A 22,058-nucleotide genomic window follows, 5' to 3' on the forward strand; every position below is an offset into this window, starting at 1 on the left:
TATTTATAACAGTTTTTGACACTTATATTAATAAACTTTATAAAAATTTCATGCAGCTGATAACTAAATAGCAATAGTATAGTATATATCAATTATATTGAATCTATAAATTCTTTCAGAAATATCCAATCTTTAGGACTTCTCAATTTTTAAAAAATTGGTTTTCTATTAATAATTAAAAGGGACAAGAGTCCCAGAGAATTAAAATAGTACCAAGAGACAGCAAAATTAACAAAATAAATCTAAACTTAACCATTTACTATTAAGCAAAGTTTTATTCCTCTAAGGTTTATTTTCCTAAGCAAACTTTATAACTTTAAAAGTTGAAATTGTTTTTAGTTTAATAATTTTATATAAAAATATTTCCTAGCATTTTTTAAACAAAGTATGTTTAACAAAAGTATGTTCTTCCTGTCAACTAGTTTATTAAATTGTTACAATACATTGACATCTTTTAAAAGGTATCAAGGCGGAGAAGGCAATGTGCTTCACACTAATGACCTTACATGATGCTTTCTGAGTTTCTGTGCCTTTGTTTTTCTTGTGTTTCTCTCCTACTTAAGCTGTCTTTCTTACCACTTACAAGGCCTTAATGGCCTGTCTTATAATTAAATAGTGGGTTGGGGGTATGAAAGAAAACAATTACTTCAGGACTTTATTATTAATGAGGGCAAACAGGCAATGACTAGAATTTGTAAGAGAATAGGAAAAAGGCAGATTTCTCCTCTTTAACAAAATTATATGAGGCATCTAATAATTTTTCAACCTTCTGATCTTTAGTTATATATCCAATAACTGTAATTGCTTAAAATAATCATGGATAAAATTAAGCATATAATAATAAAAAATGTAAGCTGTTATTTAAAGCCATTTCATTTATATATAGCTCACTTGTCCAAAACCTTAAGTATTAATACACTACAGATCTTAAGTTCAGATCAGAATATGCAGTCATATGCTCTTTAACAATATAAATAGAAAAAGATGGCTATTTCCTGCTCAGTATTAATAATTATCATGAAATACATAATACTCAAATTCCACCTAATCTAAGTGAATCCTCAGAAAACTAAATTACTTTAGGTGTTATGTCCAATGATAGATGCAATAAATGTTTCTGGAGATGAATACTAAAAATAATTTATTTTTTCCAAATCCAAATATATCTGAAAAAAGAGGGAAAACAGCTAATCACAGTTACTAGTAAAGGTTTCAGTATTATGTTTGAGCATTATACTTAATAAATTCTAAAAAAGGAAACATTTTTATGGATAAGACATATATAAATCTCAACATCTTAATAATAATGAACTAAATATGAAGTATGATTTATGATAATTTGGAGATGGACTCTAATCAAGATTACTTATTTGGATTCCAACCTCATCCCTCAAAGAGTACACACAATATAATAGTTGCATGATCAAGATGAACTTGCAATACTAAATGTAACAGACGGTTATTAAGTACCATAGACAAAATCTGCCATATAACAATCAACTATTAAAAAAGATTTTGTAAATACTTTAAGAAACAATTCTATTATAAAATGTAAATAAGAAATTTGATCATCTTTATGACAAATCATTTTTACAAATCACTCTTGTCTGTAAGAGGACAGCAGTGGGGCACAAAGTTCTATATGTACAGCATAGTGGCAGGAGTAGACAATTACTACAGCAGTCCAACTACCAGGATTTGTAAATAAAGTTTTACTGGAATTCAGTCATGCCCATTCACTTATTCTCTGCTTTCATACTCTAATGGTAGAGTTGAGTAGTTGACAGAAACCCAATGGCCCACAAAGCCAAAAATATTTACTATTTGGCCAGTTAGGAAAAGTGTGTAAATCCCTGGTAGGGTATCTAGTGTAACACAAATTGAAAATGAATACTTTGCATATAGACATGTAGGCTTCTGCTCATTAAAATATGTCTTGAAAAAGTACAATTTAGTAGTTTAAACAATTTAGTAGCTATAGTAGTACAATTTAGTGGTATTTATTTAATGTAAATGAAACTTCAAGGGAGTTTTACATATTCTAGCATAATCTACATAAGAATACATAAATGACATGCTAATTACATGCTTTTTTAAACCTTCCTAGCCTTGAGTTCCTACAATGCAACCTTTAAATTTTTAAAGTTGGGACCATCTGCAATTTATATTTATCATCAATAAATTTTTGAAAACTAGTTATGGTTTACTGTGAATAAACTTTAAATATTAAAAAAGTATAAACTAAAATCTAAAATTGCTATATATAGTACAAGCTATTAATAATTCACAAATCTTTTAAATTTACTATTTATACATGCAAATGATTTTTCTCCAACTATTTGATTTCAAATTGAAATCAAATTTTGGTATCCCTTAAACATAAAATGTTTCACCCTTCATAATTCACTGTTTAAGCTGAAAAACAGTGAAATAAAAGTCTATATGCCCTTTACCTACATTCACCAAGTAAAACTGTGTTTTACTATATATATTTAAGTATATTATTGACTTCATAATGATAATTCATCATCCATCTATTTTAAACATAAGTATACTTTCCTACATAAGCACAAATGCATCATACCTAATTTAATAAATATTCCATGGTATCATTGATATCCAGTACATATTTGAGGTTTTTCAAATATCCTAAAAGTGGCTTATATAGTTGTTGTTGTTTTTTTTTTTTTTTTTGCAGTTTTTGGCCAGAGCTGGGTTTGAATCTGCCACCTTTAGCATATGGGGCAGGTGCCCTACCCCTTTGAGCCACAGGTGCCGCCCCTTATATAGTTCTTTTTTGCAATCTAGCATCTAATCAAGGTTCACATATATGGTAACTTCTAAGAGGCAATAACCAAATCTTTCCTTAAATAATCTATTTGTAAATACTATGTTCTCTCTTTTTTCCATAAACTTGTTCTCTAGAAAAGCTGTAAGAATGCAATTGCCCTAGTATTTTCCTGCCAGAACCACTCAGCAATATTGTGGAAGAATATTGTGTTAACAGTGGGGAAAACTGGATTTCCAATTACTTCTGTGGATTCTGTTCTCCCTATGAAACTAACTAGAATGAAAATGTAATCTTATCTCAGATGGTTAAAACTTACTATAAATAAATACCTAAGCAACATTCATTAACTTTCAAATGAAAAGTCTTGTGACCTGCCAGAACTCCAGAAGTTAAATTTTAATATTACTAATAACATAATAGAAATCATGAATAATTACCCAAATATATTATTTTATAAAAGAAAGAACATTTTATAAAAGTCTAAAGAGTGATCTCTACTGGTCACTGAAAAAGTCAGTTTTACAAGACTTATTTAATTTTAAATGTATTTAAACAATTTTATACTTCACTAAACTGAATAAAGTTTCAATCATTCTATAAGAAGAGTAGATAATTTGCATACTATGCTTAACACATTAAGAAACTGATTTCTTCAGCAATTAGTTTCTGTGCTTTCAAGTTTTTGCTAAAGTGTGAAAGTTGTATTTTAAACAATGCTTTATTAAACGATTATAGAAAAACATTACTAAATAATCACAAACTTTTTCTTAATATTAATGTAATTAAAGTATATGAAGATTTTAACATTCTCCCCTCATTCCTTTAAAGTTCAAATTTGAGCAATTTTTCACTGCTAAACTGTATGAGAAACTGAGATTTCCAAAGGGAATACTGTCAAATTTATAAAAACAAAAAGATCAGTATTCTAATGCTTCATTTTCAATATATTTTCTATATTGTTAATTATGCTTGAACTCAAGAGTATTTTCCAGTATAAATTATACACGAACTTTAACAAATAAAGACCTAAATCTGCAATTGCCTTTACTGAAACCAATGAAAAATCTATACACAGTAATGAAACTGGCATGCAAATAAAAGAACTGTCAAGACGTGTATTCCTAAAAATAAGCCTACAATAACTATTTTAAAGGCTGTGTGTGGTCTCACCCATATATTTTGGCAAGATGCACTTTCTCCAACCACAGTTAGATTCATCCAAAAGCAGTGGCACTGGAGAGCCTCTGTCTCACCTGTCAAAGTTGAAAAACGTTGTTCCAAAGACCACCATGAGTCCATGGAGAAAAGCCACAGTGCTACAGCTGTTATTGATAAGCAGTTTCTAAAGAAGAAAAAAACTTCAAACAATTAAGCAAATCATCCTTATTAAGATACAGACAATGACATTCACATTAAATGATGAGATGACAATTACTGTGCCAGTTCTGAAATAAAACATCAGCAATTTTATACTAGAATACTTAATTCTATACTAGAATAGTATAAAATACACAATTTCATACTAGAATAACCTTTTACAAATAATACTAACTTACTATCTTTTGTATTCCACCCCTGATAAAACTTCTATATGTTAATTATCAATTCAAAAATTCTATTATGTTCCTTTATTGAAACCTTCAACAATCTCCTTTATAAAACCTCAAAATTCATCTAAATTACTATGGCATTAATTTCATTAAAATTGCTGAAGTCTGACAGCTATGAGCACAGTAAATTAAAATTTATGAACAGAAATCCTAAATATATTAAAACCGGATTTTTTGGAAGATTTGTTAATATCTTTTTCAGCTACATTATAAAAGCAGTTTACATTTTTGCTATAGACTAATCTCCCTATAGAGCAGCACAAGGACTGATTGGTAAACCATAGGTAAATTAACAGAAAAATCATTACATGAATGCCCTGAGTGAACAATTCATGCCCCTACCCCCAACCTGGCAATAAAAGACAACATAATATAAACTGTAAAGAAACATACTTGATGATATAAAAGGTTAAATCAATAAATATCTCAACATTAGACTTATTTTTCCCTCTAGATGACAGTATCTAAATAACCCCATTTAGTACTAAAATGATTCAATTGACAAAGAAAGGGGGTGTCTTTCCATGCCTTTTTCAAGAAAACTAATATCCGAAAGGTTCTCTTTATAAGTTTCACCTACCACAAAGTTCCACAGCACAACGGCAACATTACAATAGTGCTCCAAGGAACTATGATGCCTCAGTTTAATTTACTATATTTTCTAAGTACCAAGATTCTAAAAAGATTACTTTCACTTCTCCCTAGATACATTAACTAGCATAGTTGGGATATTATTTTTCTTTGGTTTTGTCAGTAGCATATTTGATATAAATTTTATTAAGTGGTAGTATATATAACATTGCATTGTGGGTATTATTTCCTGCTTTAGTCTAGCCACATCCTCAGCTGTCATATGATCATGTTTCCCACATTTTAAGCAAGTTCTCACCTTTTCTTATTCTTACAAAAATGACAACATTAGAAGATGAATCATTCTAATAATTATAAGGAACGTGAATTGTTTACAGAGCTATATTAAACAAGTATGGAACATACTGCATTTCAAAGGATAACTCAAGAGAAAAACAAAGTAATCCTTATAAATGTTAATGTTATAAAAACAATGTGTTAAATGTAAATTAGCATAAAGAAAAGATTCCAGAAACAGAACAACTAACAAAGAATATCTCTGTAAAAATGCCAACAGTATCTAACGAATGAAGTGTGATATATCAGTAACCATTTGCAATCAATGTTAAGAGCTTCAAATCGATGAGGTAAATATTCATTAGTAGGTATTAATGTCAATATTTCCTACTAGAACTTTAAAAAGCTACTTTGAGATTATATAGAAATCTAAAACAGAGAATGAGAAACCAAAAGGTCTGCAAGAAGGAAAGAGGGGGAACTTTCCAAGGCAAGGAGGAGGAAAGAGGAAGAGAGGAGGAGAAAGGGAGAAATGAAGACTGATTTAGTATTTTCTCTTTTGGCATCCGATTTACACATAATCTCCCATTTAGACAGGTAGCTGCTAAAAGTAACCAAGTTGTTCAAACAACCAAGGTAAGGGTGCTGTGTTGGGTTTTTATGTGATCTAACTAAACAGGAAAAAAGGGAAAATATCTCATTACAAAACGTGCCTCAAAATGCTAGCCTGCATACATGCATAACCTTACATATGTGCATGCTGTTGTGTACATACCTCATTAAAATAAGAAGTGGAATTAATTTTTCACAATAATTTAAAATATTAAACTATACAAATTTGACTAATACGAAAAAGTTTAAGTGATTAATATAAGGTCAATACATGCCATATATCTTAAACAGGTATACATCAAGTCCAAAAACAGGAAAACTATTAGCAAAATTTAAAAAACAAATAAATTATCACATACCAAGCTAAAACAATGAATTAAGAAAGCTCCTTTCTAAAATCTCATAATTGGAATACTTTGGGGACGTCTAAAGTTTATTAAAGTCTTCTATCAAATTATTTGCTCTTATTCTTTTTCAATTAAAAGAAAATTAGAATAGTACCAAATGGAAGTCTAAAACAATCCTAAAAGAAGACTGCACAGAAGTGAACATAGTATTAATAAAGTAAAACTGAATAATTAAAATATAATCATTAGTTGAGAAAATAAATTAATTCTAAAGGTAACAATGAAGACTTATGTAGCATATGTAGCATTTTTAACACATATTGTTGCATTCTAAATGTCTCAGTATTTCAAAGTTTGGCCAATTGTGACAAATGTTATTAAATACAAAGTAATAGGAAAGCAAAATACTAACTTAAATTGATTTCAAAGAATCATTTTCATGGCATTACATAGTTCATACAGTACACTTTATTTCAACACAGCAAGTACTAACGTAACCCTCAAAAGGATGAAGTTTTAAGGATCTTTATAAAGAAAAAAATGTGTTTTCCATTTCTGATTATAAACATGGTATAAATGTATAATCAAGATTAGAGATTTGCAGTGACTTTTATGAATCATCTCTCTTCATCACATGTAGTAAACCATTTCTAATGAAACATACTGTTAATTACCCAATGTTTACCAGTTCTCACTATTGTTTTAAAATTTTTACCACAAGGCAATATGTGCGCCAAAGAGAATATATTTTTGATATAGGAGGAAAATGTGTCTGAATAATGAATACATAAACTTTAAAGCACATGACTGAAAAATCTTTCTCCTGCCAGAATTTGATGGGCCTCACACAGCACAAAAAGGGCATATTCAATAATATCTTACTAAACTCTTATGCAAGTTCTTGACCCAAAGATTAAAAGCAGGAGGGTTACCTGCAAAAAGAAAACAAGCAGTTAAAAGACAAATGGATATTTTAAATTATTCAAATTCATATAAGGTCAATTGGAGGGCCAAAGCATACTTACTAAAAAAAATTGTAAGAGAATATTCAACAAATAATTGGGGTTAAGATGTATCAGACAATCCTGATGCAGAAACAGTATAAAAGAAGAAAACCATTTGCTTATCACACTACAGCAACCACCTAAAGTTTTTCCAATTGCATAATTCTGCTATTACATGTGCATATGGAAGTATGTTTGGAAATTCCACAAATTATACAGACAAAAAACTCTCCTCCTTGTACTTGCTCTGGATACTAATTAGAGATATAGATCATACTGGCACACCTTATTTATGAAAGAGAAGAAATGAATAATTTTTCTCTCCTTTGCATCAATAACGCATGTTAAATGACAGCTTTTGCTTTTCACTGTAAAACTTGTTTACATGAACGAGAAGGTATGATAAATCTATATTTAAAATAGAACACCAAAATATATTTCTGGTATTTATCACGGAAAGTTCATTCTGAAAATTTCTAGACATTTGAATAATAAAAGATTACAATCATTCCCATATTCTCACAGTGTATGTTGGGAAACCAGTTTTTTAAAAAAGAAAGTTTTAAGCATGTCTGCACAATTATCTTTATCTAATATGAACCAAAAGCAGATAATGAACTGTGCTAAGAACATAGGGATATTTCAGTTCTACCACCCTCCTGAGTGTTTTCCCAGCCCTTACTCCATTATATGTAACAAATAATCTTTTGTAATTCACTGTCTCCACCTATCCTCACAGTCATTTATTTTACGCCACTCCTAGTTACTATCACACTAAGAAGAAGTCTAAAATGCAAATTCAGAGTGGCATGGATAAATAGCCAAAAATGCCTAGAAAATTGGTCTGTACGCCTTTATAATTTCTGTTGAAAAATACTCCATCGCTCCCAACTGATGAAAACAGGAAGCTCTATTCATAAATATAAAATTCAATGCCTATGATATATAATCATCCTAATGAGAAAATGAGTTCTATACATATTTGTCCAAAGGGGCAAAAAAGGAGATAGTTTCCCAAAGATGTTTCCAATTTTCTTCTGAATCAGAATTAGCAAATCGAGACGACTAACATACTGTCTGGGTGTATTATGCCTTACTGTACACAGCATTTTGTAATTTATTTCAAAGCTTCCATTATAAACACAAAAAAATACAGCTTCTGTTAACCCACTCCACTCTGAGCTCATAAAATGTAATACTGAACAATCTAAGTTACAACGTAAGTATTTTACTTTATATATGGTAAATTTGCTTATCAAAAGCTCTGTTAATGTCAAAACCAAAGAGTTATTTTAAATGAATACATTTCCTTGAAAGAGAAAAATACTTACAATCATTAAAAAAAACTAAGATTCATCCAATAATCCATATTATAATTCTTGCCATTTTTTTTTAAAGATCTTCAAACTAGTCAGGAGATAAAGGTATACATAAAAGATTATATTTAGTCTTTATTGTAGGAGGTGTAATCTAATATTGATAATAAACTAGACAGACATCAATTAATATTTCTAAAGGAATCACCCAACTAACACTTTCATGACAGCCAATTATAGTAAAGCACAGCAACCAGTTTGCAACCAGACTTTAAGAAAGGTAAATTCTGTTTACAATGAGTTACAGATTCACAAGTTTAAGACAAGAAAAAGGAAAACAGAAGGAATCCAGCCACCCAGCAAATATGAAGCAGACCCCAGAATGTGATACAATCCAAAGAAGTAAATTGTAAATCATCACTGTTGTTCAGAATTTCACACAGCCTCTTGAGCCAATTTTGTTCTTTTTTCCACAAATACAATAATGAACTAAAAGGAGGAGAAAAGAAAAAAGAAAAGAAGAGGAAAGGAAAACAAGGGAAGGAAAGGGAAAGGAAAGGAAAAAGACAAGAAAAGAAAAGATAAGGGGTAGCAGAAAGGAAAGCCCTTAACTGCAGAGCTCTGCTCTACAAATGCTTAACCTTACAGGAGTTGGGCTCCTTCAGCATTTGTATTCTATCCAAATCCTTATGAGTCACAAAAATTAAAAAGCTATATCCTTCTGGATGCCAGGAAAGGCCTTACCACAAGCCTTTTGTCAGAGAGAGAGAGAGAGAGAGAGAAAGAGAGAAAGAGCAAGGGAGAAAAGCCACAGTGGTAGGCAGTCCCACTTTACTTTGAGTACTGTGAGGTCACAAACCACATGATTCTGCCTCTCCAGTAATAGTGCTTGCAAAAAAAGGGAGTTTTAAAGCTTTTGCTTTTTTGGATTGTGTGAATGCTCCATTCGCCTCACAAACAACCACAGAACCACAAGTGCGGTGCAAACTTTCTCCAGGAGGACAGAAAGAAGTCTCTGGTTTTTAAATGGTTAATCTCCGCAGGTCACTACCAGCCACCGAGACCAACAGAGTCAGTGAGTGCTCTCTAACCACAGTCTATGCAGTAATAGTAGTCCTTCAAATATTTGCTCATTCTCTTTTTGTTTTGTTTCCTTGCTTTTCACATGTTACCAGCTACATAATTTCTTGACAGAAAAAAATAAATATAAAGTCTATGTACTCCAGGCATACTGTAAAACTAAAACAAGGTTTGGGTATGGTTTGTATTTCCAGTTTAAGGCTGCAAGCAGTATTTACAACAGAGAGTACAAGTTCTATCTGAAAAAAAAAAGAAGGGACTATGGCATCAAACAGCCTCTTCAGCACAGTGACACCATGTCAGCAAAACTTCTTTTGGGGTAAGTGTTATATTTTAAAATCCTGTAAGATACAAACCTGTTAAACATAAAGTTATGATTCTTAGATAAAATGCTAGCTTTTCTAGATAACAGTATAATCAAAAATCATAATAATGCTATTTTGTTGCATTAAAAATTGAAAAATAAAATTGCTGTACATAATTGCATTTGAAATTTATAACTAATTCTTGAAGTAATGACTTGAAATAGACAAAATTAAATTATCAATTATATTTGTTAAATTAATAAGAATGTTTTCTAGAGTTAAAGAAATGAAGATGTTAAAAAAGTAAAAGGAACAGTTCAATATTCTCATTAACCCTCACCAGAATAAAATTAGATGCTAAATTAATCAAAGTATGATAAACTGACTTCAGCAGCTCCCAATATTTAAGTAAACTTTAGAAAGGAAGCAATTTTACAAAATAACAGACCACAGAATTATCTCAACATTATGGTCTATCATGTATAACCCAGGAATAAACCTGTAACAGTTCATATTTTAGCCAGCTCAGCTAAAATAAATCTATTTATAATTTTAAACTACATAACATGATATCTAAATAAGTTTGTTTCTAAACAATTTTAAAGAACTGAAGCATGCACTCAACTGAAATAAAATTATAAAAAGTACATCATAGCAATTTTTTGAAGTTTTATAGCTGCCCAGGACATTGAAAAGTTCACGGAAGTCTTTTAAAACTTACATGCAATTGTATTTTCCTATATAATTTTAATTTTACATCTACACACTGTTACATATATAGAACTTGTTATAAACATATTGCAAACATTGGAAGATTCTTTTAATCATATTTTTGGACCTATCAAAATGAATACCGTTTAGTTTCATGAAAAACAAAGTTCCGTAAGGATACCCTGCATAATTTAAAAGAGCTGTACCTATTAAATCATGCTGGATTTCCAAAAGGAAACAGGCATAATATAGTCCCTTAATATTTAAGTTAGTGTTACTACAGATATGTAAATGACTTTATCATTCCCTGACATAGGATTAAAGTATCTAAACACTTACAAGATTCTCTTTATGATGTCCAGCATGTTCCAACTACAAAGTGAGTTTTTCAAAATTTTCTTTTATCTTTTAAAATAAATCCTTTTGCTGTGTATACCTATACTTCTATATTAACTTTGCTTTTAACTTACAACTAATGATTGGAGTTTCCCTTACTCCTCCTACTTCACACATTTTAACTGGCTGTTACTAGAGGATCAATCTTAGTTTAGGTCAAAGAGAAATAATTAAACCTGAAAGGGGACAAAAGGTTTTCTTTTAAAGGGTGAGGAAATGTACTTTTTATTTTACAAAAAATGTAAAATTATTGTAGTGACTCCCTCAATAGCTATAAGTGGGCCCCCTTACTTATAATACAAACAATATAGTACAGATTATTTTAAAATTTAATAATGGCTAGTAAGCATTACTTTAAAATGTCTACATTAAGGAAGTAGAACATAAATACAATAGGCTGCATAACAGTACATATTATAATTATAGATTATAGATAAGAACTTTTATTGTTACTACCTAAGAGATAAAAAAATGGTTAAACTATAATGTTATGATGGAAGGATAACTTGAAACAGGAATAAGTGATATCAGGGAGGGATAACAGAAGCAGTTAAATTACTCTTTCACAATATTATTGTTTTGTGAAAAAAATACACTTTTCTAACCTTATCAGGAACAAAACAGATCTCAAGGAAGGCTACATTAGAAATAAAGCAGTCACAAATAATAAATTAAAAAGCCTCTTACTCTATGTTAGGGTCTTAACTTTTCTGTTACATTCTTAACTATTCTGTATTAAAACTTCCAAAACTTGTCAAAGATTTGAAGCAAGGCATAACAGTGAATCAACAGAAGATCTTCTTCTGTTGCATGTCTTTTTTTTAACATTATTACTAATTCTTCCTCTTCTGAAAAGCTGGTTCCACCCTTCCCTTCCCCACCCCGCAAATAGTACCTTAGAGCCTGGATAGAGAACTTAATATGAACCCATTACACCAGACTAATTATAGAAGAGTAGTGGACATTATGTATAGGTTATTATCACATGGCAAATATTTCCCCATTCTAAAATCTACTTAAAGTCTAAAACCTCAATTCAGGCTTTAAATTCTTACATAATGATTATTATCATCACCTAATGACATTTCCTAAGTATGTGCCCCAATTTTGTAAAATAGCTAAAAAGAAAGTTCAGGTGTTTTCCAGATATGGGACGAAGTACCCATAGACCAACTGCCTTAGCACAAATATAATGAATGAAAGTGTACACGTATATTTGTGTACACAGTGGGACAGACAGAGACAGAGAGAGTCAGACAGGCAGAAGACCAGAGAAAGGAGGTGGAGGGAGTCTCAATGACCTTGATCTCTCAGCACATTCTTACTTTGAATTAATCAAGAAATCCCAGTCTATACTATTCAAATCTGTCTGCTATTTATCATAAATAAAGCCTGCTAAAAATGACAGATGTGACTGACTCACAGAGTATAATTAAGAATTTATTTATGAAAACGTATCAGCTGACTAAATTCCTACATACAGTAACCGACCATAGTAACTGATTGAATGTGATATATGAACACTGATTTCTAAAATAACAGTTCTGGTCCATGTCAATAACAGTAATTTTATAATTTCAAGATTTAATACTGACAAAAGTTTTGTAACTGGTTGCACAGCTAAATTCCAAAATCCAGGCAGAAGAATTAAAAAATCAAGAACACACACAGAAAACCACTCTAATATATATTAAGAACTAAAAATAAAAATGTCAATGTAATTCCCAAAGGCCCATATTAAAAATCATTTAGTTATAACAAATAGTCCTAATTTTACATAAAAAATTGTTCAAGATTTCACTTATAATTTTTAAAAATGTTTTGAAATGTAAAACTCTAAAAAGAAATTGTAGAAAAAGATTTGGCTAGTCTGTGTGAACCTGATGGTCTCTAAATCACAAGGAAAGCATGAAATATACATGATTTATATTATACATTTTAGCTCTTCTAGAAGAACAAAATATTAATCTATTCAATTACACCCTTCAAGCTAATCACTGATAGTGGGACTTGTTTAAATCAGTCATGTTAAAGTTAAATTCAGTAAGATAGAAATGTTCCAGTTTGTTAAAAGAACACTAAAATAACTGATGGTTAAATAAACTGTGGGGGGGGGGGAACCTAACTCACTGAAGGCATTAAGATTTTATCAAACACGCAGAATTAATCTTTATTGAATAGAACCATTCACAATCAAAACTTACTGTACTTCAATACTTTCAAGCAGCGCTAATCAATTACAAACCTTTTCTAGTGCTTCAAAACTCATGTGCTTTCAATTTTACACACTGGTGGTCCTCAAGTACTGTATTGGGGCCGAGTTAAAACATTCTGTATCACAACTTTTTTTTTTTTCCAACAAATATTCATCCAGAGAGCTTTTTTTCCTCTCTCAAGTGCTGCTCACATGAAAACTGTGGTAATATTTTTATACTGTACTTCTTTGTTGAAGCAAAAGGTTAGGGGTTACCTAAATACCTCAACTGTATATATATAAAAAAAGGAAAAGGTAAGTATTCATATAAAAAAAATCTAATGGGACTGGATTATTTATTTTTGCATTTCCGATGATTAATGATGCACCCGTGCATACATGAAAACTGATGGCAAAACAGGGTAACATCTCAAATTCCTTTCCAAAGCATAAAAATACTAACTTTCCGTGCTATTCGAACCCTGTTCCAGAATACTAAGATATTACAACTCTAACTGAATAGTGAAGTCATGTAAAAGCCCATCAAAAACATTAAAACTGCAAATGCTATTACTTAACAACCATCAGAGATATTTTTATATAAAGAGTTCACTGGAACAGTCTACCTCTAGTGTCTCTTTAAAAATATTACATACGCCCAAATAAAGAAATGCCATCAATTCAATATGAAAAAAAAAAAAAATACTTCCTGAAAATACCAAAATTGTAATGTGACAAAGCATAACTAGTTTTTCTACTCATTTACCACTCCAGGCCTATTATTAATCAGATCCTAGCAAATGTAATGGTAATTTAGGCAGGGACTAATAGATTACCTTAAGGCACTATTTTTTCTCCTATACCAATGACCTCTTCAGCTTCTATTGAAGATAAAATTACACCCTCCACCCCCAAAAATCCTGTCATTAAACTCCCATAGTAAAGATAATATTAAACTCCAATACTTGGTATATTCTAAAGTATAAAACATTCTAAGTTAACTGTCTCACGTTGTGAAAATTCTTCATCAATTTTGAAATATTTAATATATTAAAACAAATCTTTAGAAAAGGAAGTCTCACATAATGAAATTATACACAACATAATCTCTTGCCATTTCAAAAAGATTATGTAATTCACTGGATATGCATTTTGATTAATGTGTTACATTTCAAAAAAATAACCAGGAAACTCTATACCTTATTCAAAGGGAGTTTCCTTAAAGTTTTAACTGCCGTCAACCACAAGCTTTTGTCCCTCCAATAGCAAATACACATAAATGTATAGAACATACATTTCCATAAACTTCTTAAAGACCTGTAACTGAGATTAAATGCTCCTTTATTACATTGTATATAATGTCTTCACTTCCTCCTCTTGATACTATTTATTAAGGACAGAGGACCCAATGTTAAGAACAGTGTTGGATGGATATGGGTAATATGATATCAATTATTTTAAGTTTTTGTTGTTATTGGTGAACAGAAGCTTAACTCTAAAGCATAAATCTCATAAACATGAATTCTTCTACTAATAAATAGAAACCACATCATTTAATATGATGTAAAAAACAATCCCCAAATAAGAAGAACTATAGAATTAAAAGGGTCCTTTAAAGGCTAATTGCTACATAACTTCTTAAAATATGCCATGAAAAAAATTGTTATTCATGTACTTCCTATAAATACTCTATATTCTTGTTAATACTCATAAACTCAAAATGTATCCAAGTATCAAAATCAAACCAAGTGTGATTTGGGCTCTAAATAAAAGTTGATAAGTGTTAGTCTGCCTTGAGTATATAATTTTCTTCTTTAAAGACAAAACAATCTTTAAAATACAGACAAATGAAGTGAATACAATTTTCAATAATGTATAAAATATTTAAAATTATATTGATATTAGAAAATGTACAAAGTTAACATTATTCTCAGAACTGTATTTAAGATTATTTTGGCAATTAGTGTAATAACCTATCTCCACTAGTGATTCATATTGCCATTTCTCCTAAAAAATTGTATGTAAGAGTTACATTACTAATATTCCAAACAACGTATAACTAATATTCCATTCAAAGCAAATAGTTTTCGCCACAAAGAGAAATAAACTATTTTTACTTATCATTTCAATTACATTTACTTTTAATAAACACCAATGGTGTTTGCTGGAATCATTATACCATCAACTATAAACATGTATTTACATAAAAAACTAAGTTTAAAAGCCGAGTACTTAAATATACACTTAATAGGTTCCCTTAAAATTACATGAACCATGAATGTACATGTTCCCCTAAAATTACATGAACCATTATTTACACGTTCTTTATGTGTTCAGATATCCTACAACTTAATCTATTTTGTGATTTATTAAAATAAAAAAATAAAGAAAAAATTGTTAACCAAGTCATAATCATTGTTAAGGTTTTGAAAACAAATGCATAGTTTTTCTTTAGCAAAATTAGAATAATGATGTGGTATTCTACAGAACTTCATATAGACACGAACATATTTTTATATATTCAACTTAAAATTCCCTTAATCTGGCTTAAAATTTTTATATAGAGTATATATATATGCAAGAGTGTGAATGCATACATACCAGTGACTACAGAACTTGAAATAATAATTATAGACCAGAAAAAAAAAACTGTAAATTATTTAACTGAGGTACTGTTTGTAGTTCTTTCCTGAAATCAATCATCTTTTTTTATATGTATGCTAACAGAGAAATGTCAATCTATAAAATCAATAACAAAGATTAGGTATCTGTTAAGAAATTCAAGACTAAAATAATACCATACTTTAAAACTCAAAGCTGTTACTTTCCAGTTATAAAGTAACAAAAGCTGTTACTTTCCAGTTATAAAGTAACAATAATTAGAAACTAACATCAGTTATATAAATTACTACTAGTTTAAAAGGCAAATCTGAATGAAGTTAATTGACTAAAAGATCCCTATTTATGAATAATATCTCAAAGAACAACTTTGGCTTGAAGCTAAATAGGTGTATTTTCTATATATTTTCTCATTAACCAGTAACCCAGGTAAGCAATTTAAGCACTGGATTTTCAATTTTAGATATTTTTGTACAATAATTACTATAATATTCTCTTTAAATTTTTGTACTGAACTTCCTAATTTAAGACTTCAAATTTCCAAAATAATCTTTAAGAAAAAATGATTAGAGATTATTTAAATTAACCTAAACAATGTGAATTCACTTTGAAACTAAAAAGGATCATATTTACTTTACTATGTAATAAAGTACTACATTTTATGATTAATATTTCAACCCACTGCTGCATCACTACAACTTAATACTAGAACATAGATGCACAAATATCAAAAAGGTAGAGGTTGCAGATTCCCTTTAATCAATATTAATTTTATTACAAGATATATAAATACAGCTCAATAATAAAAACTATTTTTGGAGAAAAGTGAATTTTCATTTTATTTCATGAACTTCTATCAGATCATAAATATTTAGAACAGGATAGGATCACAGAAAGAAAACTTCTTTTTGCTGATAATCACATTATATCAATGACTCTGTTTAACCGTAAATGTAAACTTTTCATAAGAACCTAACCACTCAATTCAAAAATATTAAGACACTATCAAGTTATCTATGGGAAAACTCCCTTCAAGACAGTAGCATCCTAACATTAGTTAAGGAAACTGATCACAAAATATAATCTAGTCAGATTATTTTTTATTTCTCATGAAATTTGCAAAGCTTTTAGGTAATACAGCTTTTAACAAAATGCAAGAAAAAACTGCTACTGCTATTACTGCTACTGCTATTAGGGTCAATGTAATATGAAAATATTTAAGAAGATAATCCATAAAGCACGTACTACTTGCAAAAACAATGTACAACAGTGTATTTGTAAAACAATGTATACACACATAAAAGTCAGCATAATCCAGTCTGTGTTCATTAATCTAATCTTCTTTCCACAGTAGAAACTCTTTTTTCACATTATAAACTCAGAATTCTTTATGTTCTCCCAGTTTTTAAAACTAAGCACAGATACATACATACACCCACCCTGTCTTCAAATTTAGAAGGAAATGTAACATTTTTTAAACTTTTTATCACTAATATCTACCTCCTTTTAAAAGCATTATTATCTTGGCTTGATAAGAACAAAGAGTATTATAAAAGTAACTTCATACTTTATTTAATAGTAAATATTTAACAATTTATTCCCTTTAAACATAGATAAGCAAATTGCAGAGTATTTTATTATACCAATATGACTAGAGAAAACACATAAAGAGATTTTTTTTTAATTATTATTCACAAGTACCCAGAAAAGGAATCATATGCTGATTCTAAGCTTATTTTTACTTTCCCAAATATTCTGAATTTATCAAGGAACACAAATAAAATAAAATTTAATCTATGAAAATACACTTAAAAATTTTTTAAACTACAAAATATTTGGCTTAAATTGCTGAATTATTTAATTATTAACTGGTTAAACAATTCTATATGTGTAAAAAAAGGTTTAATGACTTATTCAAATCACTTTCTTCACTATCAAATTATATCATGTGCTCCAACAAATAATGTAACACGATTTTTTAATAAAATTTTTATTTATAAAGTAATATATGTTACATGTACAAAAAGATAGGAAGGGATTTTCTATAGTAAGACTTCATTAACATATGTAACTCAAATTTTCTATCTGAACTTTCTTCACTGAAATACACGGTCAACTCACTAAACTTTAAAATGTTCAATCCAAAAATACGTAATACTTTCAATACTGTTTTAAAGAAAACTAAGAAAAATGGCCTTACTCATTATTATAAACTGGCATAATGATATTTTTTTTGAAAAGCAGCTGTGGAAACAGTGTGATCTGTGATCTGAAAACTTACATACCCGAAACATATGAAATGAACAAAAAAAAAATGCAAACAAATGAAGAAAGTAAAATTACCAGCATTAATAACAGACTAAGAAGATAGAAGTATAGAAGTTATACATAAGCTTTTAAAAATAAAAGCTCAAATTAAAGCTTGTCTTCTGAACTGTCAAATGAACAGAACACCCACTACAAAATTTTTTTTTCTAAACTAACAAGACTAAAAAGAAAGAATCACATCTAACATCTAATTTTGCAATTATAATGTGTGATTTTTTTAATCATAAGACTACCATTTATTCTAAATTTCCTGGACAGGCTTGCCATTGCATTTTTCCTGTACGTACCTCTTCCTTATCAATTATGGTGTATCTTCAGCATTCGAAGAAAAAAAGCTCCAAAACTTTAACTGCATTTGAAATAATAATTAAATCAATACATACAGGGCTACTTTTAAAATGCTCATTTCTAAAAGGCTAGAAAACCTTACTTTTTTAAAGCTGATGCATCTACACGTGGAAAGCAACTTAGTAAGCTCTTTTGCTACGCCATAATGATCTGCTCCAGAAACTCAAGGGTACCTAAAACAACGGGCTACCTGTTCTAGCCATGCTTAGGAATGTGTCCAAATCATTTTTATTGATTTAACCTTTATAGGAATGCTACATATCCTCAGAGCAAAACATTTTGAATGTATTTATAATATGATACACTTCTGAGAAGCCATGAAAAGAACGCTAAAAACAAATCTAGATACTCCTCTACCTTTAGATGTAGGTTTATTTTTATTTATTTTAACCTCTATCAGTGGATCTAATTAAATAATTATATTTGGGAAAATTCACTTTGGCACCACTGTAAGTAGAAATAAAATTTTTATTTCATAGGTTTAAAAAAAGTCCATTTAAATAAATTCTAACTTTAAGAAATAAAACTCCTAACTTGACAATGATGTCACACCTACAAATTTTAACAAATTCTAAATGCTCCTTTCATACTCTAATTACGCATTAATCATGAAACCTACAAACAAACTTAAACTTATAGAATTTAGTCCTTATTGAATAAACTAAGTTGTACTCTAGTTTACATTCTGAGAGTTGACACAGAAAGTTCTGTGTAGCCTATCTCTCTAGCTTTCTGCAAGTGGTACTTTATAAATGGCTTCAGCAGCTAATGCCTGCATTAAGTATGTTTGCCAAATAATAACTCACAATATTATGCTTCCTCACATTATGGTTTATCATTTGTTAACTTAAACCTTACCTCTAAAGAAATTATACTTTCACTGCAAACTGTTCTCTTAAAAAGGTAAACAACTTTTGAGCATTTCCAGATGTAGCATTCAAAAAAGAAAGAAAGAAAGATAATAGGCAAATTCACAAAAAGATTATAAAATTATTAATAAAAATTCAGTAAAACTGAAGTTACTACCATTATTTAAGTGGTCACCTAGAAGTGTGAATTAAGGGCTGAGAGTACTAAATTTCAAATTAAGAAATTTATCATAGCTACAAAAGCACGAATTTCAGGTAGCTGCCAATAAGTAAAACAACCATGCATATTTCAATTTCAGACAAGACTCTATTAAAATAGAATTTGTGAAGCTCTGAAAATTACTGAGCATGCAAAAATAGTACAGATAATGCTATTTTTCAAATAGTTAACTTATTTATAGGCTCAGCTATGTTATTTCATTTCTTCATCAATTCTTTATTAAAACACTCAACCATGCATAAGGTTATACTAAACTTAAATAAAAATAATTTATAATGCAGCCTAATTCTGTGCAGCAGGGCTGGGACTATGGTGAATCCAGGGAGGCATCCAGGGCACAGAATTTAGGGTCTTACACAATACTCAAAGTGAGAACCTCTTTAACTTTTGTGCCTTAGATACTCTGTTTGCCTTACTATAGTCCCAGTCCCCCAGTGTAGGCACATTAGTATAAACCATTCCATGAGACAGGTACTAAGCAGAGTAATAAAAACGGAAATGTAGTAGCCCAAGAATAATAAAAATTAAAAATAAGAATATTTATATTGAGAGAGAGATACAGGTCATAAAAATCTTGCAAAGTAAGATATCTGTGGCTTTATAACTTGACTAAAGATAGCATTTTTTTAAAATAAAGGATTTAGAGTATGTACCATTAAAAATTTCAATGGGCTACACATAACTTCTTACAGTCTACTAGATCCAAATCTGGCTGATGAACAGAATTGCCTGGGTAGTAGGTCTTGGTGAGAAACATGTCAGGGAGGGAAAACCTTGGGAAATACAAAGCTCTTCAGGTATATTAGCTAAGTTTAGGAGCCAACAGATAGCCAACTTTAAATATGCTCAGAAATAAGCTATCAACAAGACATAGGATGTAGAAAATATATTAATCATGTATTAATGTGTTCACAAGAAACACATTACAGTTCATTTCTTTCCTTCCCTTTCTTCTAGTGGAGATGTTAGTCAACGGTTACATAACAATGTTTTTATTTTTCTATTAGGTTCAAATAACTATTCTAAGTACATAACAAATCTAGTCCTAAAATTTTTTAAACTTTTTAACTTATTATTTTGAAGTCTTTAAAATGAATTAATATTAAATTATTGTAATTAGGTTCATATTAACATATTTTGAAAAGTCAATGCATCTAAAACATAGCCTGTGATTTTTACAGCACCTAACTTAATTAAAACTGGGCTACATTTCTATGCTAGCTTTCTCTGTTGAGCATTTAGTGTGCCAAGGCCTATGCTAAATCCTTTATAAACATTTTTTTAATCCTCACAACTCCGTTATATGAGTATCATAATTATTTACAGATAGGTAAACTGAGAATGAAGTGGAGAAACCAGCCTAAAGTTACACAGCTGAAGAACTGACATTCAAACCCAAGCCTTTTAATTCTTAATTACTATTTGATAGTGTTACACATGACCTCAATGAAATTACTTCCTAGTCCTTAATCCCATCTGTAAAGTTATTAGTTTTCAAAAACAATTACTCTATAGTCATTAAACTATTCAAACACAAGGGACACAATCTTTAAGTCTCCAAATTACCCTAATGCATTACCTAATACTAATCAGAAAGAGCCCAAAAGATTAAGAAAAAATGAAGGCATATAAAAGGGATAAAATTTAGGTCAGGTTTAATCAAAAATGAAAATTTTCAAGAATTAGATACTCCTTATCAGTCATTATAATCAGTAATCTTACACAATGTCTAACCACACCATATATACTTCATGTGACATGAAATATCATTTAAAAGTTTAAAATTAAACTTTTAAAGTGAAACTGAGAATTTATAATCATCCTTGTTTATAAAATTAAAATAATAATGACTAATAATAATCATGGGCTTTGGTGCCAGATCTGGAGTCAAATCCTTGTTCCCACATTTATCTGTAGCATTCCCTGTGCCATGTTCTCATTGTCCCACCTAAAGAAGCCTACACTCCCAAATGTATACTAAATGACCTGGACCAGCGGTTCCCAACCTTTTTGGGGCACCACGGACTGCTTTCATGGAAGACGATTTTTCCACAGACAGGGAGTGGGGGGGGGGGTGATACAATTCTTCAAGTAATTGACTTATTATGGTCTCTGTGCAGTGAAACCTCTCTGCTAATGATAATCTGTATTTGCAGCTGCTCCCTAGCACTATCACTATTACCTCAGCTTTACCTCAGATCATTAGACATTCAATTCTCATAAGGAGCACCATGCAACCGCGATTGCTTGTATGCAGTTTACAATAAGGTTCACGCTCCTATGAGAATCTAACGCTCCGCTGATCTGACAAGAGGCGAACCATAGGTGGTGATGCAAGCAATGCAGAGCAGCTGTAAATACAAAAGAAGCTTCTTGTTCATGCTAGCCATCCACTTCCTGCTGTGCAGCCTGGTTCCTAGCAGGCCACAGACCAAGACTGG

At 30.1% G+C, this 22,058-nt stretch overlaps 2 protein-coding genes across 3 annotated transcripts in view; one reads left to right on the top strand and one right to left on the bottom strand.

The window, feature by feature from the left end:
- SUPT3H (SPT3 homolog, SAGA and STAGA complex component) overlaps nucleotides 1–22,058 on the bottom strand; it is a 433,675-nt gene that overhangs the window by 376,955 nt on the left and 34,662 nt on the right. The window lies entirely within an intron of this gene.
- RUNX2 (runt related transcription factor 2) overlaps nucleotides 9,479–22,058 on the top strand; it is a 212,217-nt gene continuing 199,637 nt past the window's right edge. For both annotated transcript variants that reach the window (XM_023512867.1, XM_012804878.2), the window contains exons 1-2: nucleotides 9,479–9,622; nucleotides 9,822–9,946. In XM_023512867.1, the coding sequence (XP_023368635.1) occupies nucleotides 9,889–9,946 (58 nt within the window). In that variant the 5' untranslated portion in view covers nucleotides 9,479–9,622; nucleotides 9,822–9,888. The remainder of the gene's footprint in view (nucleotides 9,623–9,821; nucleotides 9,947–22,058) is intronic.

The sequence above is a fragment of the Otolemur garnettii genome, unplaced genomic scaffold (genome assembly GCF_000181295.1).
Source record: "Otolemur garnettii isolate 467f Iridium unplaced genomic scaffold, OtoGar3 scaffold00031, whole genome shotgun sequence".
In the NCBI taxonomy this organism is placed as follows: Eukaryota; Metazoa; Chordata; class Mammalia; order Primates; family Galagidae; genus Otolemur; species Otolemur garnettii.